Source organism: Chrysemys picta, chromosome 22 (genome assembly GCF_011386835.1).
Source record: "Chrysemys picta bellii isolate R12L10 chromosome 22, ASM1138683v2, whole genome shotgun sequence".
NCBI lineage: Eukaryota > Metazoa > Chordata > Testudines > Emydidae > Chrysemys > Chrysemys picta.
The window spans coordinates 17,402,246-17,427,653 of NC_088812.1; the positions used below are offsets into that span (position 1 = coordinate 17,402,246).

The 25,408-nt window shown below is 43.4% G+C and overlaps 1 protein-coding gene across 10 annotated transcripts in view; it reads right to left on the reverse strand.

Annotated features, from left to right (window-relative positions):
• Window positions 1-25,408, reverse strand: part of LOC101942323 (cyclic AMP-dependent transcription factor ATF-7) — a 118,017-nt gene that overhangs the window by 77,511 nt on the left and 15,098 nt on the right. For all 10 annotated transcript variants that reach the window (XM_024109881.3, XM_065575938.1, XM_008173287.4 and 7 more), the window contains exon 2: window positions 891-959. In XM_024109881.3, the coding sequence (XP_023965649.2) occupies window positions 891-938 (48 nt within the window). In that variant the 5' untranslated portion in view covers window positions 939-959. The remainder of the gene's footprint in view (window positions 1-890; window positions 960-25,408) is intronic.

Below are 25,408 nucleotides of genomic sequence, written 5' to 3' on the forward strand. Positions count from 1 at the left end.
TCTTAGAGGTTTGTTTTGCATTAAGCCAGACTTCAGGGAAGCACTAACAAGGGAGGGGGAGGGGGAATTGTCATGGACATTTACCAGCGCAGGCACAAAAGTCTACTCACCTGTTCTTTATCACATGAACAGAGGTACACCTTTACCTCGAGATAATGCTACCCGATATAACACAAATTCGGATATAAAGCGGTAAAGCAGTGCTCCAGTGGGGACAGGGCTGCGCACTCCGGTGGATCAAAGCAAGTTCGATATAACACCTATAACATGGTAAGATTTTTTGACTCCCGAGGACAGCATTATATCGAGGTAGAGGTGTACTTTATTCACTCATAAAACCACACACACACACACCCCAGGCGAGTGAGCAAAAAAGAGTTTTGCAAGGCTGCAACTAGCAGGTAACCTATGGAGGAAAAATCCCCCCCCCCCCTTTTATTTTGAAAGCTCAAAATAGAATCTAGCAGTTTGGGGTTCACATAGCAGCAAACCATCAACTGTCACATTCTCAGCTGCCTTACGGAATATGCTATCACAGCTAACTCATCCTGACAGAGAAGGAATATCTGTCCTTTGGTTAAATAGCCTTGAATGAACGTGTGTAACGCTACCAGAAAACATTAACTGGAGATCAGCGTGTTTTTTCTGGGCTGTGTGGGTCTTATGAAAGACACCAGCAGAATAACAATATGGCACAAAGCAAGGCAGATTTCATTACTTTGTAGTGCCTGCACTTGCTCATAACTTGGATTTACACACTGCAAATCCTCCGATCTGATTACCTCCAGTGATCATGTAAAATGCTGGCTTTAAACTCTTTGCCTCAGTGATAAAAACGGACACTTTGATTCACAACAACACATTCACAATAAAGTATACTGTAAAAGTACCTGTCCACAGCCGGGGGCATTGCACACAAACGGCCTGTCGTCTCCCATATTTCATATAGCTGGGCAAAGCTGAGGAGAAAGGAAAGAGGGATGGAAATTGTTAAATAACCTAAAAAATTCAAAATATCAGGAGCAGACTTAATTATATTCCTTTAAAGAGCATAAGACTGCGGATATGGGGAAGAAGGGGGTTTCTGTGCCACTAGATTACATGTACAGAAAAAGGAATTCATCCAGTCTGAGTTAAATGCTGAATTAACGTGACCCAGTAATTTTTGCAGTTGCAAAGAGGAAATTTTGTCTAATAGTTAAAAGAGGAGCCATGACAGCCTAGCCTAATGGTCAGGATAAGGGATATGTAGTCAGCACTCCAGGGTTCTTTCACGGCCTGGCCTTTCTCCATCTTAGGGTATGTCTACACTGCAGCTGGGGCATGGGTAGACAGACATGGTAGCTCCGCTCAAATAAGTGCACTGAAAATAGCAGTGTAGCCAGGGGTAGCACAGGCTGTCACTCGGGCTAGCCACCTGATTACAAACCTGCCTGGACCCCCTGGATATCTCGAGCTGCCTCCCCATGCTACTGCAGGTCTGTCTACCCACACTGGGAAGAACTCTCCCAACTGCAGTGTAAACATACCCTCAGTATCCACCCCAACCCCCCATCTGTAAATGGCAACTGTACCTACATGTCTCACAGTAGGACTGTAAGAAATAATAAACATCTGCAAAACACTCCTGTATCCTCAGATGGAAGGTACTAGAGAAAAGCAAAGTATTAATCCAACTGTTTATTTTCTTCATTGATTTTTAATATAGTATACAAAGCATGTACACATACACACACACACACACAAACGTTCTATAGAAAAATGCGCTACCCAGAAGCGGTTCGATAAATCGAGTCTGCTCTGCATACAAGTTATATTTTCAATGGGAGAGAACTAAAATTTGTCATTTAATTAATTAAGGGATTATAGGAGTGGTGCTCCATTTTACAAGGCAATAATCTGGCTCCCTAGTGGGTAAACTACATGGCTGATGGCAAGGGTAGTTTATCACAGATTATAGCCAAGGATAACAAAGCACTCTGTCCTATTATGCTACAAGTGAAGCTATTCTTATTAATAAAAAATAAGAGTAAATAAAGTAACCCCCACCACCTCAAATTCTAGAAATAATGGTTCCATCCACCTACTGATATTTTTATAGCTGGATTTTAAAAAGCTATAATAAAGAAAATGTTATCTCTTCAGGGGGTTTACTGTGTGAACGTGTTCTGACTGTTCATTTTGCTTCCAGTCTCTCTCTCCGAGTTACGCTCTTGGCTGCAGAAAGCCGACAGGCATCACTGGAGCCAAGAACAGAAATGGAACCAGAATGCAGCCAAAATTACTTCATTAAAAAAAAAAATACACACTTTTTGTTTAGATTTTAAAATTTCTAACCATGTAAAAACACCTCAGTAGTACTGAGAGGGTGGAGAGAGTTATTTTTAGGAACGATATGGAAAGTACTCTAGTGGTGCAGCAAAACAAGACTTGGGAGGTATGTGGGAGAAGTTTGCATTTTAATGGGAGCTAAAGATGGCTTAGGGGTGTAAAGGAATAGCCTATCTGAAAGGACTGATGAGATGTGGAGCTTTCCCCTCCCTAGCGTGCTTGATCAAATCTTGCCCAAGTTGGTCCTGGCTAAAAACTGTTCCCTGTTTAGCAGCCTGGGTGAAATGAGTGGATTGCAATTCTGTTCTTTCTAAAGCGTATCTACAAAGTCTGCTATCACAGTTTGGACTACGTTTAGATTTATTAAGCAAATGAACTCTAGGCCCTATATATACACACATGAAAAAACAATGGGTAAATAGCCTCCAAACAAAAATATAATGGACTGGCAACAAGGGTGCTTCATAATTTGCAGATAAAATGAGGTTAACCACAAATATTAGCTCCCCACACACACCTTCCAGAAAACTCAGGAAGTTAAATGGGCCTTGCAGAGTGCACTGAAGGTTAGTTAACAAGCTCAAAAGATCCTAGAGGAAGCAGATTGGCTTGGGATTTTGTTTGTGGTTGGGGAAGGAGAACAGTTCCAATGGCAATGGTCCCTCACAGAAAATGCCCTGCTAGCAGTCCCTCCTTCAGAAACCACAGGATTGTCAGCTCAGAGCCTTCTCCTGATCAGAAAAACCCCATGAGAGACTCAGCTGGGAAGCAAACTGCTTAAGACTTTATAAATCAACAACAACATTATCTTAAATTGTACCTGTAAATTAATATAGATCCTGGAGCACCATCATAGTACAAAGCAGGAGTTTTCTCATGGATCTGAAGATTATGGCCTAGAGAGCTCCTGACAGTGATCTAATCTCGAGTGGCAAAGGCATGGCAGATAACAGCAAGAGGAGTATCTAAAATATGTCAGAAGCCTCAAAAAGCACAGATGCGGGAAGGGGCGGGAGAAAGAGAACAAACCAGTCTTGGCCACATCTGTCTAAGATTCCAACTGAGACCTCAAATTGTTAACTTGAGAAACCAAAAAGGTGAGTGCACTCCCTCTAATCAAGGGGGCTCATCTCCACCACTGAGTTTCTAACCAGAGTCTACAAACATCACCACAATCTTCTCCAGACTGATCTTCAGCCAGCTAGCCCTCATTCTAGACCTAATCTCATTCAGGCATTGGGTAAAATCACTCATATGCATCAGAGGACACCACAAAATGGAGATATAGATGTGGGGGTTAACAACAGGGGTGTTATCAACAGCATATTGAAAGCAGGATACGTCCATGCTTCTTCAATAACTAACATGTATACAAAGCCTTCAAACAGGAGGAATGACAAGGTCAAATGATGCAGTAACGTGCATGTCTGCCCCATGCTCATTCACTCAGAACAACTCTCTGAAATCTAGAAAGAAAGGAGCAAAGTGACCAGACAAACTCCATTAGCCCCAGCTAAGGACTAGAACCATCTCCCCAGAACCTTGTGGTCAGCTGTATCAAAGGAAGCAGATGGTTCTAAAAGAGCCAACATGGTCAATTTATCTTTGATTTCTTCCTTTAGATAGATAATGCAACTGATGCTGTTTCTGTACCATAACCAGATCAGAAATCTAACTGGAGTGAAGGAAAAGTTAAGACTCCCTCCAAATCCTGCTAGAATTGCTTTGTCACCACCTTTCCCAGAAGAAGGTAAATTTTGAAACACGATGGTAATTTGGAAGGACTAACAGTATCAAGAGATGGTGTACTAAGACAAGACCTAACAATTGCCTATTCAAAGGAAGCTGGTACCCTGTTCTTCCAAAAGGATGTGATGGTATTCACCAAGCATAGTCCCAGTATATCCAGCTAGTTTTTACCAATCAGGAAAGACATAGGACCAACATGCAGTCCAAAGACTCCTCAGTACCTCCAGACATTAGGTCAGCAACCATTTTAGTGTGGTCTATGGACTCAACCCAAAACTGCACATCAGGTATTCCAGATTTCTAATCCCTGGTTAGACAATAACTTGTGTGGTCTTTGACAAGTTGATTCCCATCTTCATGCTTCAATTTCTCCATTTGTAAAAGGAGATGCACCCTGTGAAGCAAGGGATGGTTAACAATTAATGTTTAAACATCACTTTGAAGATGTAAACTGCTATGATTGCCAAATCTTCAAGCTGTTAATCTCAGTACGAAGGATTGTATGCCTAGGGAGACCATAAAAAGGAACAGAGAGTCCTGTGGCACCTTTAAGACTAACAGATGTATTGGAGCATAAGCTATGGAGACTATGCTCCCCTCTCAGAGAGCCAGGGGTTAGGTACACTGGTGAGGCTGCGTAGGAGGGGAGATTGCATTGTCAAGACAGCCATGGGGAGTGAAGTCCTCTGTCAGTGCAGTGGTGAACTTCATCAGCAATTTTAGACAGCAGGTTTTGGAGCTATTAAACCATTGAAGAAAGAGCAATCATGTTGTGATAACAGGAGAATGGCAGACAAGGAATGGATGAAAAGGTGGCATTAGTTGTCTTTTAAAGTTTTGCAAAAATCCACCTTAAAAAAAGGTGAAGTTACTGAATAGTCAAAGGGTGAAGACTTATGAAGTTAAAACTTTAACACAGTTTGGGGTTTTAAATGGAGCTGCATGGTATACTTAGCTAGCAGGAGAAGTGATTTTTCTAATAAAAAGTCTATTAAATTTGCAGGATAATAGGAAGGGCTGCTCTAATTTACAAGGCAAAAATCCTTACTTTTCCTTAATTAATGTAATGTCAGACATCTGTCACTTAAACAGCTTGTTTCCTCCCCCAATACTTAAGATTTTGGGTCTCTCTTCATTTGGTATTTATGCTTCCAGTTCACATAAAAGCTGTTTATGACATTAAAAAAAAATAAAATAAAAATGAATCAGCAGACAGTCTTGTGGCTTTGATAAAACTAATCAAAACTGAGGAAAAAACAAACACCGTATTTCAGGTTTCCCCCCCAGACACTTCTGACAGTGTAACAAGCAGCTCTGTTTAAAAATTTGAAGACTTGTGCACTATAAGAATTGCAGTTAACGGATCTTGCAAGATATTAGGAGGATTCATTTTGTCCCTCAAAAACTATTAACTGCTCACTCACTAAGAACAATAACCTGCATGTAAATACATGTACAGAGATTTATATCACATTTAGTCAGGATAAATTGCTTCAATAAACTCTATTCTTAAGAAAAAGGCAGAATAAGCAGACAACTGGATACTGGGAGAACAGCATTTTTATTCCTTTTCCCACAGTCCCAGGACCATATTTTGCTGTTTTGATTATTTTTAGCATGTTTGAAAACACAACGTAAAGCAAAGAATTAGATTATTGAATCATTCTTTAAAATTCTGTCAGTGCACTTCTGAAGAGCATCTGCCACCTCATGGAAAGTTTTGGGAAAAACAAAACCAAAAAAAAAACATTCTACTGAGGACATGGCTACACTTGTGAGTTAGAGCGCATTAAAGCAGCCCAGTGCACTTTAACTCACAACCCGCCCACACTGGCAAGGCACAGAGCGCTCTGACTCCGTAGCTAGTGCGCCCCTGGTACTCCACCTCAGTGAGTAGAATAATGTTTGATGCGCCCCTTCTGGAGCGCTGCGGCCTGTTAATGCGCTCTGATCGGCCTCCAGAAGCGTCTCACAATGCCTGTGCTAGCCACTCTGGTCATCAGTTTGAACTCTACTGCCCTGCCCTCAGCTGACCAACCATCAGACCCACCCTTTAAATTCTCTGGGAATTTTGAAAATCCCCTTCCTGTTTGCTCAGCCAGGCCTGGAATGCTCTCAGCGAATCTTTCCAGGTGACCATGCCTCTACGCACCAGGCAAACCCCAGTATGGAGCAATGGTGAGGTGCTGGACCTCATCAGTGTTTGGGGGAGGAAGCTGTCCAGTCCCAGCTGCGCTCCAGCCATAGGAATTACGATACCTTCAGGCAGATATCAAGGGACATGATGGAAAGGGGCCATGACCGGGACACTCTGCGGTGCAGGGTTTAAGTGAAGGAGCTACCGCAAAGCCCACAAGGCAAACAGTTGCTCCAGTGCTGCCCCCGCAACCTGCCATTTTTACAAAGAGCTGGACGTGATACTTGGGAGTGACTCCACCTCTACTCCGAGTACCACCATGGACACTTCAGAGCCCAGTCTAACAAGGCAGGAGGAGGAGCAGCAGCAAAGCAGGAGCAAAGGTGCTGAGGAGGGGGAAGACACCCCGGCATCCCTAGATGCATGCAGCCAGGAGCTGTTCTCAAGCCAGGAGGAGGATAGCCAGTCATGGCGGCTGGTGCTTGGGGAAGGACAAACACTAGAGGAGGTTCCCAGTAAGCGGCTTTTATTTTGGGAAGGAAGTTATTCGGTGCGGGCTCTTGGGGTGAGGAGAATTAGGGCTGCACGCACGCCTAGATGCAGAATAGGGCATTGATGTGCTCTCTCACATCGCGGTAACCGGACCCAGAGATCACTTCAAGGTCTCAGCCAGAACTTGGGCAATGTGCTTGTGCGGGTTTCACGGGAGAGCCACTGTGGTCCTTATCCGTGAGGGGCGGGCGGGGGGTGGGGGCTGGGGGGGGGGAGAGATCATTGCTGCACACAGGCAAGCTGCACATGGGCCAGGGTGGAAGCTGCACTGTAGTAGAAGACTCTCGCTTGCTTCCCAGGTCACCCTCAGCAGTGAGATATCTTCCAGGATGAACCCCTGTGGAAAATGTGGGGATAGTGTTCAGTATAGGGGACCCCTGCAGCTGTTGGCTCTCCCCAAGGCACAGAAACCCAGAGGACAGTACAGCCATGAAAGAATCAGTCCCCCTTGACCCATTTTGGGGTTCCTGTGGGTTATGTGCGCTCACTTGGGAACGGGCAAATTATGTTATTGTGTAAACTGTGCTTGCCCTGCTTAAGTATGGGGGAAATCATTGCTCTGTCTAGTGTGAACAATGCTGCTTCTGTTAAGTGTTGCATTTTGCCTTTACAGATGCAACCTTGAGATCTCAGCCGTCCGTGTTATCACCGGCTGAGAGGCTGCAAAGAATCAGGAAGAGGCCACGTAGAAGCAAAAAGGACATGCTGCATGAAGTCAAAAAGTGCAGGAGTGGCGGGAGAGTGAAAGGAGGGTCTGCCAGCAGAATACGGAGCGCCGGCACCAAAGCACGGAGCGGCTGATAAGCATCATGGAGTGCCAAGCGCACTCGATCCAGGCGCTCGTAGCCATGCAGGTGGAGCACTACTGCACCCACCCCCACACACACACACACACTTCAGCCCTTGTCCCAAAACTCTTTCCCTTGTGCCCCCATGGCACCTCCAACCCACTTTCGCAAACATCTGGGTTCTTATCGCCACCAGCTGCCTCCAATACCTGTAGCTTCACCACCCAGCCCTGAAAACTAAACTACTACCCTTACCCACCGCACTCAACCCCCATCACCATGCAGTATAGCCATCCGGAAGTGCAGCACTCATTGCACAGCACTCCAAACAGGAAGGCGGAGTATGATAACAGGACATATGCAAATCTGAGATTGTACCGTTCCCCACCCCACCCCCTTGCCCTGTTTCCCAAACAGTTGTGTTTCTTTTCAATAAATGGATTTTTTTTTGCTTTGAAAACATTCTTTATTATTGCATACAGTAAAAGCTACCTTAGCTCAGGAAAGCAACAGGCACTGCAAGTCAGTGCATCATACGTAGCAAACACAGATTCCTACTAACATTGGAACCACTGCACTTCACTCCCATGCGGGGCCCCAGACATGACTGGTGGCTTTCAGCCTCAAACTGCTCCCTCAAGGCATCCCTAATCCTTGCAGCCCTGTGCTGGACCCCTCTAATAGCCCTGCTCTCTGGCTGTTCAAATTCAGGTGTTGAACCTCCGAGTTCCATGCCTGAGTGAATCTTTCACCCTTCCCTTCCCAAATGTTATGGAGGGTACAGCACGCGGATATAACTGCAGGGATGTTGTTATCGGCCAGGTCCAGCTTCCCATACAGAGAGCACCAGCGGCCCTTTAAATGGCCAAAAGCACACTCCACAGTCATTCTGCACCGGCTCAGCCTGTTGTTGAACCGTTTCTTGCTGCTGACAAGGCTCCTTGTGTAGGGTTTCATGAGCACGGCATTAAAGGGTAAGCAGGGTCTCCAAGAATCACAATGGGCATTTGAACTTCCCCTACAGTGATCTTCTGCTCTGGGGAAAAAAAGTCCCGGCTTGCAGCTTCCTGAACAGGCCAGTGTTCCGAAAGATGCGTGCGTCATGCACCTTTCCGAGCCAGCCTGCGTTAAGGTCAATGAAACGCCCACGGTGATCCACAAGTGCCTGGAGAACCATAGAGAAATAGCCCTTCTGATTAATGTACTCGGAGGCTAGCTGGGCTGGTGCCAGAATTGGAATATGCGTCCCATCTATTGCCACTCCGCAGTTAGGGAAACCCATTTGTGCAAAGCCAGCCACAATGTCACACACGTTGCCCAGAGTCACTGTTCTTCTGAGCAGGGTGCCATTAATGGCCTTACAAACTCAGTCAACTTCCCCACTCCAAACTGGTTAGCGACCGATCAGTAGCTGTCTGGATTTGCCATTTTCCAGATTGCAATAGCCACCCGCTTCTCCACCGGCAGGGAAGCTCTCAATGTTGTGTCCTTGCGCCACAGGGTGGGGGCGAGCTCATCACGCAGTCCCATGAAAGTGGCTTTTCTCATCTGAAAATTCTGCAGCCACTGCTCGTCATCCCAGACTTGCATGACAATGTGATCCCATCACTCGGGGCTTGTTTCCCGAGCCCAAAAGCAGTGTTCCACAGTGGTGAGCATGTCTGTGAATGCCACAAGCAATCTCGTATCAGGGGGTAGCCGTGTTAGTCTGTATCTACAAGCAATCTCGTGTCGTATGCATTACTCGAGTCGATATCATCGGAGGCCTCACTGTCACTTTGGATCTTAAGGAATAACTCGACTGCCAAATAATGATGTGCTGATGAGTCTCGCCAGCATATTCCTCAGCAGTTCGGGCTCCATTCCCGCAGACCGAAAGGGAAGACAGAGAGCACAGTACAAAAAACGTTGAAAGATGGCGCCAATTGTGGACGGAAGCAGAGGGATTGCTGGGATGTGAACCGATGCATCAAGACTGAGGGGAAAAACAACTGAGGAAAGAGTTGGCAGTTTTTCAAAGGGACACTATTAAGGGCCCAAAAGCAAGCTATTCCGCTGGTTAGGAAAGATAGAAAGTGTGGCTAAAGACCTCCTTGGCTTAAACACGAGATCTTGCATGATCTAAAAAATAAAAAGGAGTCATAAAAAATGGAAACTAGGACAAATTACAAAGGATGAATATAGGCAAACAGCACAGGAATGCAGGGGCAAGATTACAAAGGCAAAGGCACAAAATGAGCTCAAACTAGCTACAGGAATAAAGGGAAACAAGAAGACTTTTTATCAATACATTAGAAGCAAGAAGAAGACCAAAGACAGGGTAGGCCCACTGCTCAGTGAAGAGGAAGAAACAGTAACAGGAAACTTGGAAATGGCAGAGATGCTTAATGACTTCTTTGTTTCGGTCTTCACCGAGAAGTCTGAAGGAATGCCTAACATAGTGAATGCTAATGGAAAGGGGGTAGGTTTAGCAGATAAAATAAAAAAAAGAACAAGTTAAAAATCACTTAGAAAAGTTAGATGCCTGCAAGTCACCAGGGCCTGATGAAATGCATCCTAGAATACTCAAGGAGCTAATAGAGGAGGTATCCGAGCCTCTAGCTATTATCTTTGGAAAATCATGGGAGACGGGAGAGATTCCAGAAGACTGGAAAAGGGCAAATATAGTGCCCTTCTATAAAAAGGGAAATAAAAACAACCCAAGAAACTACAGACCAGTTAGTTTAACTTCTGTGCCAGGGAAGATAATGGAGCAAGTAATTAAGGAAATCATCTGCAAACACTTGGAAGGTGGTAAGGTGATAGGGAATAGCAAGCATGGATTTGTAAAGAACAAATCATGACAAACCAATCTGATAGCTTTCTTTGATAGGATAACGAGTCTTGTGGATAAGGGAGAAGCTGTGGATGTGGTATACCACAGACTTTAGTAAGGCTTTGATATGGTCTCGCATGATATTCTTATCAATAAACTAGGCAAATACAATTTAGGTGGGTGCATAACTGGCTGGTTAACCGTACTCAGAGAGTTGTTATTAATGGTTCCCAATCCTGCTGGAAAGGCATAACGAGTGGTGTTCCGCAGGGGTCTGTTTTGGGACCGGCTCTGTTCAATATCTTCATTAACGACTTAGATATTGGCATAGAAAGTACGCTTATTACGTTTGTGGATGATACCAAACTGGGAGGGATTGCAACTGCTTTGGAGGCAGGGTCATAATTCAAAATGATCTGGACAAAATGGAGAAATGGTCTGAGTTAAACAGGATGAAGTTTAACAAAGACAAATGCAAAGTGCGCCACCTAGGAAGGAAAAAAAATCAGTTTCACACATACAGAATGGGAGGAGACTGTCTAGGAAGGAGTACGGCAGAAAGGGATCTATGGGTTATAGTGGACCACAAGCTAAATATGAGTCAACAGTGTGATGCTATTGCAAAAAAAAGCAAACATGATTCTGGGATGTATTAACAGGTGTGTTGTGAGCAAGACACGAGAAGTCATTCTTCCGCTCTACTCTGCTCTGGTTAGGCCTCAGCTGGAGTACTGTGCCCAATTCTGGGCACCACATTTCAAGAAAGATGTGGAGAAATTGGAAAGGGTCCAGAGAAGAGCAACAAGAATGATTAAAGAAGAACAGGAGGACTTGTGGCACCTTAGAGACTAACAAATTTATTAGAGCATAAGCTTTCGTGGACTACAGCCCACTTCTTCGGATGCATCCGAAGAAGTGGGCTGTAGTCCACGAAAGCTTATGCTCTAATAAATTTGTTAGTCTCTAAGGTGCCACAAGTCCTCCTGTTCTTCTTTTTGCGGATACAGACTAACACGGCTGCTACTCTGAAACCTTTCAAGAATGATTAAAGGTCTTGAGAACATGACCTATGAAGGAAGGCTGAAAGAATTGGGTTTGTTTAGTTTGGAAAAAAGAGAAGACAGAGGGGACATGATAGCAGTTTTCAGGTATCTAAAAGGGTGTCATAAGGAGGAGGGAGAAAACTTGTTCACCTTAGCCTCTAAGGATAGAACAAGAAGCAATGGGCTTAAACTGCAGCAAGGGAGGTCTAGGTTGGACATTAGGAAAAAGTTCCTAACTGTCAGGGTGGTTAAACACTGGAATAAATTGCCTAGGGAGGTTGTGGAATCTCCATCTCTGGAGATATTTAAGAATAGGTTAGATAAATGTCTATCAGGGATGGTCTAGACAGTATTTGGTCCTGCCATGCAGGCAGGGGACTGGACTCGATGACCTCTCGAGGTCCCTTCCAGTCCTAGAATCTATGAATAAACAATAGTATAACACCTCCCCCTTCTCTAGCATGGTTCATCCAAGAAATTCAAAGTTTGCAAAAATCAATGCTGAATGCTGGACATTTTTTCCTGTGAAATATATGGCTCTCCATTCTTAGGGACTGTTTGTTATTTTTGATACCGAGATGAGTGAGGAAAAATCATTTAAAATGCTTTCTGAACATGCCAGAAGGCAAGGTTATCCATTAAATATCAGGCTTACACAGAAGATGTGTGTTTCGGATAATGTCGACCATGAGCCAGGCACTTTCCAAACAGAAATAAGACAAAACCCCTACTCCAAGGAGCTTACAATTGAGACCTATTCCAAGCTCTGCCACTGACTTGCTCTGTGACCTTGGGCAAGTCACTTTCCACCATGTGTCTCACTTTCTCCAGTTGTATAGTGGAAATGATGCTTACCCACCTTTGTAAGCACTTTGAGAATTGTGCATAAGTAGTATTACCACGGCATTAACTACTTTTTCACACTATATAATAAAGTTATAGATTTGCTCCACAAGGAAGTTTAACAAAGCAAAAACCTTCACTAATTCAAACTAATGACTGCGACTCCTTGCACATTAACACATTAGAGCAAAGAAACACCAAAGATACTGCCTCAAAGTGCACTCTGCTCATGTATTTGATGTGTGTAATATGAAAATACTTTATTGCTTGCCATATTGAAATATATTTTGTGAATAATGAAGGCTTATTAAATGAAGACCTCCCAAACATTCATATTACATTTTCAGGAATTTCAAGATAAACCATTGGGGTTTTTGGAAGAATTATTAGGTTTGTGGATTAGTAGAGTGAGAATTAGCAAGACTCGACTATATTTAGATTTTCCAAAAATTCAGAGTCAGGAGTGTAAGGGTTTTGGTGCAGGCACATCTATTTTGTCCATCTGCACACCACCTACCATGCTGGGATTACTTAAATACACTATAGTTCAGTCATGAGGCCCAACCAAAATGTGCTTGCAGAACACAACTTACCAAAAGTGTTGGGAACTAGAAAAATTCAACCAAATCAAAGTATCAGATTGTGAATCACAATAGGACAGATATAACTTAGAATTTTTTCACTTGACCAGAGCTCGGAGAGCTGAGAAGGGGACAGACTTGCTTTGGAACTGGATCACTTTTGAAGCATTTGAGATCCCACACCTGAAGATGTATAGTGGAACAGACAATACAAGAACCCAGGAGACAGCCTTGGAGGGAGGAATGTCACTTATGGGAGTGAATTTAACAGTTCTAAAGGCTTTGATATAGGTTGCCAGGAGCTAAACAATCTCTCATGCTTAGCACTTTTGTAGTAGTTTATATCTTCAAAGCACTTTAAAGAAATGTGCTAATCCTAGCGACACCCACGTGAGGAATGTGTTCCCCCATTTTAAGGAATAGGTCTAAACTAGGATACAAAGATATATTTTTAAAAAATGCTAGCTAAAACATTTTAAGTAACATGTTTGAAAACTAGTGTAGACAGGGCAAGCTGTATGTTAACACGTTACCTGGTTGCAACAAATTCTAGGGTAGACAAGCCCTTATTGGGGGAGGGGGAAAGGTGGAGAGGTTAAGAGTTTTGCCCAAGGAATTAGAATGCTAAGGATCCTGACTCGCGGTCCTGTGCTCAGGTCCCCTCTATTTACAGAGCACAATATACGGTAATGTACACTTTATCTCCCAATTCTCATGAACAAGGGAAGAGGTAGGTCTTTTTAAACACAGCTGTAACTAGCATTAGTTGGCTATAGAAAACTCTTCATTGTTTATCTCTTCTATATTTCAGGGCTGGTCTACACTAATGCGGTAAGTCGATCTAAGTTACGCTAGTTCAGTTACGTAAATTGAAGTAGACATAACATAGGTCGACTTACAGCATTCGCTACATTGATAGGAGACGCTCTCCTGTCAACATAGCTTCTGCCTCTTTGGGAGGTGGAGTACAGATGTCAATGGCAGAGCACTCTCCCATCAAGTTAGTGTCTTCACCAGACCCACTAAATCGACATCGCTGCATCGATCACAGCAGTGCTCATTTAACCAGTAGTGTAGACATGGCCATTGACTGCTACATCAATACAATTTCTTAGGTGGGGGTTAAGTAAAGTTATAGGTCAGAGAACAAACTACACAGGTTTTTCAGATGTCTGCTTTGCTTCCTATGTTGCTTCAAAGGTTGTTGTGTTAATTGTTTTTGCCCCCAAAGAAAAGAAATCATAGAATATCAGAGTTGGAAGGGACCTCAGGAAGTCATCTAGTCCAACCCCCTGCTCAAAGCAGGACCAATCCCCAACTAAATCATCCCAGCCAGGGCTTTGTCAAGCCTGACCTTAAAAACCTCTAACGAAGGAGATTCCATCACCTCCCTAGGTAACCCATTCCAGTGCTTCACCACCCTCCTAGTGAAAAAGTTTTTCCTGATATCCAACCTAAACTTCCCCCACTGCAACTTGAAACCATTACTCCTTGTTCTGTCATCTGGTACCACTGAGGACAATTGATCCATCCTCTTTGGAACCCCTTTCAGGTAGTTGAAAGCATCAAATCCCCCCTCATTTTTCTCTTCGGCAGACTAAACAAGCTCAGTTCCCTCTGCCTCGCTTCATAAGTCATGTGCTCCAGCCCCCTAATCATTTGTTGCCTTCCGCTGGACTCTTTCCAATTTTTCCACATCCGTCTTTTAGTGTGGGGCCCAAAACTGGACACACTACTCCAGATGAGGCCTCACCAATGCTGAATAGAGGGGAATGATCACGTCTCTCAATCTGCTGGCAATGCCCCTACTTATACAGCCCAAAATGCTGTTAGCCTTCTTGGCGACAAGGGCACACTGTTGACTCATATCCAGCTTCTTGTCCACTGTAACCTCTAGGTCCTTTCCTGCAGAACTGATTGCCTAGCCACTCGGTCCCTCGTCTGTAGCAGTGCATGGGATTCTTCCGTCCTAAGTGCAGGACTCTGCACTTGTCCTTGTTGAACCTCATCAGATTTCTTTTGGCCCAATCCTCTAATTTGTCTAGGTCCCTCTGTATCCCATCCCTACACTCCAGCATATCTACCATTCCTCCCAGTTTAGTGTCATCTGCAAACTTGCTGAGGGTGCAGTCAACACCATCCTCCAGATCATTAATGAAGATATTGAACAAAACCGGCCCCAGGACTGGCCCTTGGGGCACTCCGCTTGATACTGGCTGCCAACTAGAGATCGAGCCATTGATCACTACCAGTTGAGCCTGACGATCTAGCCAGCTTTCTATCCACTTTATAGTCCATTCATCCAGGCCATACTTCTTTAACTTGCTGGCAAGAATACTGTGGGAGACCGTATCAAAAGCTTTGCTAAAGTCAAGGAATAACATGTCCACTGCTTTCCCCTCATCCATAGAGCCAGTTATCTCGTCATAGAAGGCAATTAGTTTAGTCAGGCATGACTTGCCCTTGGTGAATCCATGCTGACTGTTCCTGATCACTTTCCTTTCCTCTAAGTCAGGGGTCCCCAATGCAGTGCCCGCGGGCGCCATGGCGCCCGCTGGGGCATCTAAATGCGCTCGCATACTGGCCAGCGGAGGAGCATCCATCGAAATGGCGACAAGCAGCATCATCCAGAGGCGGCGCCGCTGAAATGCTGTAGATTTTCAGCAGCGACACCTCTGGATGATGCTGCTTGTCGGCGGCGACGCCTATTGACGTTGCCGCTTGGTCCTCCATGGCTCATCATCTGGTGCCTGCCAGACAAAACAGGTTGGGGACCACTGCTCTAAGTGCATCAGAATTTATTCCTTGAGGACCTGCTCCATGATTTGTCTGGGGACTGAGGTGAGGCTGACTGGCCTGTAGTTCCCCAGATCCTCCTCCTCCCCTTTTTTAAAGATGGGCACTACATTAGCCTCTCTCCAGTGATCGGGGACCTACCCCGATCACCATGAGTTTTCGCAAAGAATGTCTGTATGCCTCACAATGAAGGCAGACAGAAATGGGAAAGTAGGTTCTGTGAAGAGGGAATGGGGTTGAGTCAGGATGCAAGGGAGCCAGAGGAATAAAGGTTTGGGTACTCCCTATTTAAGGCCACAGCCTGTGTCCTCACACAGGACCCCCTGCACATAACCCTCTTCCCCTCCCCCAATCCCATGTATATCCCTGGCCTCCCCCAACTCTATCAGTGAATTCCCCTGCCACCCTGCACATCCCTCTCACTTGCAAGTAGTTAGAAGCTGTTTCAGGTAGAACCCCAGGTTCTGAGTTTCCTTGGTAGTTTTCAGTGGTTTTACAACCATGTTTTCATCTAAAAAAATAAATAATTCTTTACCATGTGGCTGTGAAACACTCTCACAAAAATGTAGGGAACTGTGAAGCTAACTATACACAAAAACTGTCATATGTGAAGTTAAAGGAAAGGGAAAAAAAAAAAAAAAAAAAAAAAAAAAGTACTTTTGTCCTTGTCTACGTTGGCCAAAAATGTGTGTTTTTCAATTAAGTTAGCTTTAATGGATTAAACTCTCCTCCAATACCTGTGCAGACAGAATTTAACACCTTTAAAACTGAATAAGTCAATTTACGTTATTGCTAGACTCTCCTCAAGCTAGAGCACAATTAACCCAAACAATCTGGTCAAACATTGAGAACCACTGGTGTAAACAACCAGGGGTACGTGTACCCCTGGGGGTACACAGAGGTCTTCCAGTGGATAAATCAACTCATCTAGATATTTGCCTAGTTTTACAACAGGCTACATAAAAAGCACTAGCAAAGTCAGTACAAACTTAAATTTCATACACTTATTTATACTGCTCTATTTTCACTATACACTAAAATGTAAGTACAATATTTGTTTCCAATTGATTTATTTTATAATTATATGGTAAAAATGAGACCGTAAGCAGTTCTTCAGTAATAGTGTGCTGTGACACTGATTTTGTAAGCAAGCAATTTAAGTGAGGTACGCAAGACAAAAGTCAGGCTTCTGAAAAAGAGGTACAGTAGTCTGGAAAGGTTGAGAGCAACTGGTCTACACAATTGATTGGCGTGGGGGGAGGGTTGTTAATTTCAGCTAATTTAACTGAAAAATAAGCATTTTTGCCCATGTAGACAGGGCCTTATATGTCTCTCATAACAAATGAAAGGGAAAAGGTGGCAGAGAGGGAGAGGTGTGATATAAAATGACATCTCCCCTTACTACAAAAGTTTAGGCCATGCCTACCTTCCAATTATGTCAGTAAAACTTATGTTGCTCGGGGTGTGAAAAAACAAACACCCGAGTGACATAAGTTCTGCCGGCATAAGCGCTCGTGTGCACAACACTATGTCGGCAGGAGAGCGTATCTGGCAGACATAGCGATCACCACTCGTTTAGGTGGTTTCATTATGTTGACAGGAGAACTCTCCTGTTGGCATAGAGTCGCTACAAGAGCGATCTTACAGCAGTGAAGCTGTATTGGTATAGCTGTGATGCTGTAAGCTTTTTAGTGTAGACATGGCCTTCGTTATACAGCAAACTGAAGTGCTTATCACGCTACCTACTTGTGGTGAGAATCATATTTGGGAGATTATTGAAACAAACAAAAATGACTCCTCACATCAGTCAAAAGTTCAAACAATTATTTTTAAATAAGTTTAATGCTGCAGTGATTAGGCCTCAACTGGAGTAGAGTATCCAGTTTTAACTGCCACGTTTCAGGAAAGATGTGGACAAATTGGAGGAAGTCCAGAGAAGAGCAACAAAAAGTATTAAAGGTCTAGAAAACATGACCTATGAGGGAAGATTGAAAAAAACTGGGTTTGTTTAGTCTGGAAAAGAGGGGACATAACAGGTTTCAAGTACATTAAAAGGTTGTTACAAGGAGGAGGGAGAAAACTTGTTCTCCTTAACCTCTGAGGATAGGACAAGAAGCAATAGGTTTAAATTGCAGTAAGGACGATTTAGGTTGGATTAGGAAAAACTTCCTGTCAGGGTGGTTAAGCACTGGAATAAATTGCCTAGGGAGGCTGTCAAAAACCTCCAATGATGGCGATTCAAGAGCAGGTTAGACGAACACCTGTCAGGGATGGTCTGATAATACTTAGTCCCACCATGAGTGCAGGAGACTGGACTAGATGACCTCTTGAGTTCCCATCCAGTCCTACAATTGTATGATTCTATGTCAAAGTGCTAATCAGCCCATGAATTTGGACATTAGCACAACCAAGTGCTAAATTTCCCACTTTATTTCAGTCCAGATACTGAAGTAGTCCCAAAATGTGCTCGCTAACTCATTAAAAAACAAAAACAAAACATTTTATCCTACTCTAGACAGACCCTTAGGGGTAAAATTTAAACCAGGCTTCACAGGAAATTAGATGTACAGAACTTCTTGACAAGAGGAATGAAAGGCCAGTCTAACACAAGGAAAATTCATCCCCTAAAAACATGCTGGCATCTCCTGGAAACCTTTAAGAAGCTGTTCTATGTAGGAACAGTTTCTCATATATCATGGTTTCTGTATTTTTTCTTATTTTTATTGTAAGTGTGAAATAATTTTGAGCCTCTCCAAATATGGGATCCATAAAGTGCTTTCAAAATATATATATATTACACACACACACACACACACACACAAAGTATTACAGATGGGAAAACCACGACAGGGAGTTTAAGCAATTTGCCCAAGGCCACAGAGTGAGTCAGTGGTTTTTGTTGGCAACATCATAGTCCCCCTCACAGCAACCGACTATGATCTAAATCCTGGTGGATAGTTGTACAGAAGACAGCTTTCTTTTCACATGTACAATCCACTCCTCCCCTCCCCCCCCCCCCGCACAACCCTGAAGCACTCCTCTGACTCCCCAAACCTTTCAGAACTAAGCTATAAACTAACTTTCTTGTTTGTAAACTCTCTACTGACTTGTTCTACCCTGAACTCACAAGACCTCAGAACTTCTGTTCTGGACACACACTAACCTATAGGATTCTAAACTCAAGGCCTGTGCATCTGACCCATGCCCTTCCTGGCTTGTAAAGGAGAATCATGATCAACCAGAGTATCAGAGGGGTAGCCGTGTTAGTCTGGATCTGTAAAAGCAGCAAAGAGTCCTGTGGCACCTTATAGGCTAACAAATGTATTGGAGCATGAGCTTTCGTGGGTGAATACCCACTTGTTGCATCCGACGAAGTGCTGCTTTTACATGATCAACCAGAGCCACTCATGATCAAAATACCCAATGCCCCATTCAAGGAAGGAATCTTCCCTTTCTCCTTTAAGCACCCAATAGCATGATCAACAATGAAGAAACCCATCCTGGATACATTGATTCTGGCCAACGGCCGCCCAGTATAAGTGATCTCTCTCCTGCCATCCATCACCACCCTCTGACAAACAGACTAGGGACACCATTCCTTACCCATCCTGGCTAATAGCCATTAATGGACTTAACCTCCATGAATTTATCCAGTTCTCTTAAACCCTGTTATAGTCCTAGCCTTCACAACCTCCTCTGGCAAGGAGTTCCACAAGTTGATTGTGCGCTGTGTGAAGAACTTCCTTCTATTTGTTTTAAACCTGCTGCCCATTAATTTCATTTGCTGGCCTCTAGTTCTTATATTATGGGAATAAGTAAATAACTTTTCCTTATTCACTTTCTCCACATCATTCATGATTTTATATACACCTCTACCCCGAAATAACATGACCCCATATAACACGAATTTGGATATAACACGGTAAAGCAGTGCTCCGGGGGGGGGGGGGGGGGGGGTTGCGCACTCCGGTGGATCAAATCAAGTTCGATAGAACGCAGTTTCACCTATAACACGGTAAGATTTTTTGGCTACCGAGGACAGCATTATATCGGGGTAGAGGTGTACCTCTATCATATCCCCCCGTAGTCTCCTCTTTTCTAAGCTAAAAAGTCCTAGCCTCTTTAATTTCCATCTCTGGAGATATTTAAGAGTAGGTTAGATAAATGTCTAACAGGGATGGTCTAGACAGTATTTGGTCCTGCCATGAGGGCAGGGGACTGGACTCTATGACCTCTCGAGGTCCCTTCCAGTCCTAGAATCTATTAATCGCTCCTCATATGGGACCCGTTCCAAACATTCCATTCCTGTAGACCAGAAAATCTGGATTCAGGTCAGGACCTGGAATTGAAACCACCTCAGTGGCTTAACAAGTGGTCTCCTGTTAACGGACAGAGGGCAGACATTCATTCTCATCCTCCTGGACCTCTGTGCAGCTCTCACTGTCAACCATGAGATAGGCAAGACAGCACTGAGAGGTGTGGCAGGGGTCCAGGCTAATGCGCTAAAATGGTTTTGAGTTCTTTCTGGGGAGGAAGCACCAAACCAGTGATGATGGGAAACAGCAGTTCCACTACTAGACCCCTCACTTGTGAAGTTCCAGAAAAATTAATTCTGTATCTGGTCTTATTCAACATCAACATGCAGCCACTAGATGAACTGGTCAGATGATATGGACTACCTGTCACACCAAGAATAGGCAGATGACAGAACTCTACCTATCATCACCATATGACCACTCCATGACCGAGACCAGATAGCCCAGAGTTTGGACAAGATCAGCTCATGGATGAAGAACAGCTGGTTGAAACTGAATCTGAGGAAGACAAAGGTGATGCTGGTGGGGAGATGAAAACATTTTGAAGAGTTTGCAGCCACAATACAGTCTCCTTTCTACTCTCTCTCATTGGCTAGAAGACTCCATCCCATCTTGGCAAATGATGACCTGGCTTCATTTATTCACACCTTTGTCACCTCTTGGCTGGGCTACAGCTACACAATATACCTGCGCATGAAGTCTTCAGTGCTTAAGACCTCCAATGGTACAAAATGCTGAAGCACATTCTCAGCAACACTGGCTACTGCAAACACATCAACTCTGTCCTCACTGGCTTCCCAGGGAGAATCAAATCAAGTTCCCATAGAGTATCACCTAAAATCAACAAAATAAGGTAAAGTCTATGCCATGTCCCTATTTTCAGGGTACTCAATGGCCTGGGGTCAAGGTAACGAAACAATAGCCAACAGCTCCATGTAGCCTTTTAATTTTATTTAAATTGAACTTAGTAATTTTTTATTAACTACCATGGGTTCAGTTCTTCTTGCTACAGTTTCAAGCTCAGAGAGAATATTACCTCTGGTGCTCTTCTCAGATTTGGAGATACTAGGAACACACAGAGTCCAAGTATGTGTGTGGTCACTATCCATGTACAACATCTTATCTGTACCACAAGTTTTATTAAAGCAATAAGTAAAGTTGCAATTACTCATGCATACATAAATCTTAAAAATGCATGCAATGACTAAGGCCATGTCTATAACGTACATTGCTATAGCTGTACAGATACAGCTGCGTCGCGTCTGGTGAAGACGCTGTATGCTGATGGGAGAGAACTCTCCCATCGGCATTAAACAAAACCACCACACACCTCTGCGAGCGGCAGAAGCTATGTCGGCAGGAGAAGCTCTCCTGACGACATAGGACCTGTGCACACGAATGCTTATGTTGGTGTAACTTATGTCACTCAGGGGGTGGTTTATTCACACCCAAGTGACATAAATTATGCTGACATAGGCTATGTCTACAGTACAGCCTAAGTCTGTTGACACAATGATAAAGTGAACTAACTGGTTATATCTGCGATGAAGACTAGTCAACAACTTTGTTCTCTGGCACAATGAAACTTTTAACATTAAAGATAAAGCTTGAATTTGTAGGAGACAGAGCTTTCTTGGAAGCCAGCTCTAGACTGTGGAATGAATTCTCACAGGAACTAAAGACCATCACAAACCTCACCATCTTCCACTCAATACCAGGCACATCTTTGACCTTGTCTTCTCTAAGGAGGGTGGGTGGGTGTTTAAAACGTTCCAGAGCAGAATACTCACTCAACTGCACATACTTCTCCCGTCCGTGGAAAGGAGAAGAGAACAAACATTTGAGTCACATTGCTTTATGTACTACTGGAAGGCCCTTAGATACTATGGTGATGAGCACAATATAAGAACCTACACAGAAGAAAATAGACCTTGTCCTCCTCTCACATTCTGCCTAACACTGGTCTCTGTCTTCCTGTACCGTCTGGCCACTCTGGTAGTAAAAAACTTCTCTACAGCTCCTGCCACTTAGAAAAGCTTCCTTGTATCTCTTCATCTCATCAAATCTTCGCTAAGAACATCCTTCTCCCTCTCATGCCTCAGTATCAGGATGGAAATTCTCTGGTCATGATTTAGCGCTGTAGAATGTTTGCATGAAAAATGCTCTAAAAATATCGCTATATTGTTGCACTGTACACTGCACGTGACTACTGTTATTACAAGAATGCCTGGGGCCCCACCAGTCTTAACAGCCTAGCTCTCAATAAGTGCTTTTCTACACACAAAAATGATATGGTTTTAACTAGATCAGTTTAGTAAAAGCAATACAATCCTTCCCAAGTGTGGATACAGTTATAGACACTGGTATAACTTATTCCTGCACATTTAGAGGATAAATACGGCACCTTTACACCAGTACAAACATGTCCATGCTGAACCAATTTAACTATCTCAGTAAAGCAAACATCACACACCCCTAACTGAAATTGTTATATCAATATAAAACTGCAGACTAGGCCTTAGAGGCCTGCTTGCAGGAAGCTTTATCATCAGCTAAGAGTCACAGTTTAATGCCAGAAGGGATCACCAGATTATCTAGTCTGACTGCCTGTATGTCCCAGGCCGCTAGCCGCCACCCAGCCACCCCCACACCAAGCCCAACAATCAGAATTAGACCAAAGTAGTACAGCTCTCAGGAGATTGAACTATTGTGTGCCACAGGCAAAGAACAGGAAAGACCAAGTTGTACCAATGCCAGAGGCCCCCACAATGGCAGGGAACTGATTAGGTGAGATATACGCAAAAGATCCTGCCATGTAATCTGCACCCCATGCTCCAGAGGAAGGTGAAAAATTCCAAAGGATTATGCCAGTCTCACCTGGGGGAAACCCAATCCCGAGTATGGGAATCACTTAAACCCTAGCCATGTGAGCAAGACCCACTGGGATTTAACCAGCTGGAAAAAGCTGAAAGAAACAGAAGAAATGAAAGATATACTTCTAACATCTTTCCTTTTGCCTATGTGGATGTGGGGAGGAAGAATGTGCTCAGAGTGAAGACTGGCTATAAATTAAACGAAACCCTTCAAATTAGAGCACACTGCAAGTATGAATGGGTTGAGAGTTTGTTTTGAATGAATACAGGTACAATTATAAACTTTTTCCCACTGTATATCATTTATATGAGGCAGTTTTAGCAATGTTTTTCCCCCCCTCAATAAAAAGTTGATGTTTTATTTTTGAGAATCAAGGATGCAAGACAGGCATTTTAATGTGAATTTATTATTCTAATTGCAGCATACAGTTCTAGGAAGTGGGAGAACTGAGGGGAGAAAAGAACACATGTATTGATGGGAGGGACAGTTTAGAAGGTTTAAGCACTGGCTTTGAGACACCTAACAAGGGACATTCTGGCCATGTCTACATTACAAGCGCTACAGTGGAACAGCTGAAGTGCTACAGCTATTCTGCAGTAACACTGTACAGTAGACGCTGCCTACATTGACAGAAGTGGTTTTTCCATCAATGTAGTTAATCCGCCTCTCCAAGAGGCAGTAGCTAGGTCAATGAAAGAGTTCTTCTATCAACCTACCTGCATCCACACCAGGGGTTAGGTTGACCGAACTACAGCGTGAAATTTTTCACAGCCCCGAGTGACATAGCTCAGTTGATCTAGTTTTTAGATGTAGACCAGGCTTAAAACTACAATCTTAAGAGGGCTGGCTTAGCCCTTCACCCTTCCAAAGAACTGTATTTGAGGAGGAGACTAGAAACTCCAGTTCTGTGTGCTCAGCAAGGACATCAGAGATCCTAAGGCACTTTTTCTAGATGTAGGGAGTTGCCCAGGTGTCCTTGGACAAAATTTCCCCTCCTCATACTCTTATCCAGAGAGCTATGAACCAACTGGCCACTGGCTACCCTCCCACAGAGGCTGTATATATGTATCACTAGCATTGTATATAAACAGCATCTGGGGAACCTTCACAATGAAAGGCACCATGTGCATACAAGATATTAAACATTTAATTAAATTTTAAGAAACAGGGATTAGGGAATAGCTGGGGAGGTGGGAGGCAGAAAGAGAGACACAGATACATACTGGGAGAACAACCAGAGGATTAGCGCTAGCAGCAAACAGATACAGAGGAGAGTTTAGCCTGAGGAAGCCCAAACTGTACAATGTGATTACTCTTTCCTGTATTACTGCAGGACATGTACTAGTATGAACAAAGGATTATGTTAAATAAAAAGTACTCTATATAACAGAGCAGTTGCAGTCAAGGCTGAAATCCATTGTGGACATCAGACTTAGACAGGCAGGAACAGGTTCAGAGAAAAGGAGTAGGCTTAGATCAAACAAAGAGCTTCATGGCAAGCAATTGAGAAAGAGTTCCAGGTAAAAAAAAATCCTTACATTGATATGCAGTTCAGCAGAGAACCTGTCTGCAGCTGTCCCAGGCACTTTAAATAGGCAACTCTTTCAGATAAAGGGTTTAAGGGTTTTCTTAAAAATTGCTTTTATAAAATACAGGAGCCTGACTTGAACTATTGCAAAAGCAAAGGGATAACAGAACTTGACTGTCAGGAAAGCTGAGCTAGAAATAGTGTCCTTACAATACTACCTACATAAAAGAGACAAGGTGGGTGAGGTAATTTTTTTTTTTTTTTTAAATTGGACTAACTTCCCCCACCTTGTCTCTCTAAAATCCTGGGACTGACCTGGCTAAACACAGCCCACCCAAGGTACCTTCATGTGATTTTTATAAGATGTAACATGGATACTATAACAAGTCTATTTTAGCTTTCTGATCAATCATGCTCTCAGAACATAGTGCTTACTGCATGCCAGAAGCCTAAAAATGGAGATGGGAGTTAGCTAACTCTCATAAAGAGTTATATGGGATTAATTCTCACACTGAGTAGCAAGGCCATCCCAGTTATTTTGCTGAGACCTGGGAGTCATGCCAACAACAGTAACTACCAAACCCATGACAAAAACAAGCCTATAGAAATGCTAATGATGTTTTTCTTAGACCAACCCCTAAGAAAAAGACAATACACTGCTACTGGGAAGAACAGATAAAACCACAACAAACTGGATTGTTATAGATGGCTACACAGAATCTTTACTTCGGGATATATCTTACAATGGAATATACAAAAATGTAGGTAGACTGGTAGCAAATGCAGAACCCAGGATCACCAACAGAAGATGGAATGTGGAAAATGGATTACTCTGTAATAAAAGTGAGAAAAAAAATATTCTACTTCGCTATCCAAAAAAGGAGGAAGTATAAAACTGAAAGCTTGGGGAAGTGTCTAAAATAGTAAAAAGATTTCCCACTACAACGCAAGGAAGGAAACCTGCTGCTTTGAGAGAGTTCCAGAAGTGCTTTTTGTTTTTGTTGTTTTAAATATACTGATTAGCAGATCCCTGCCTGAAGCTTTCTGACCAAAAT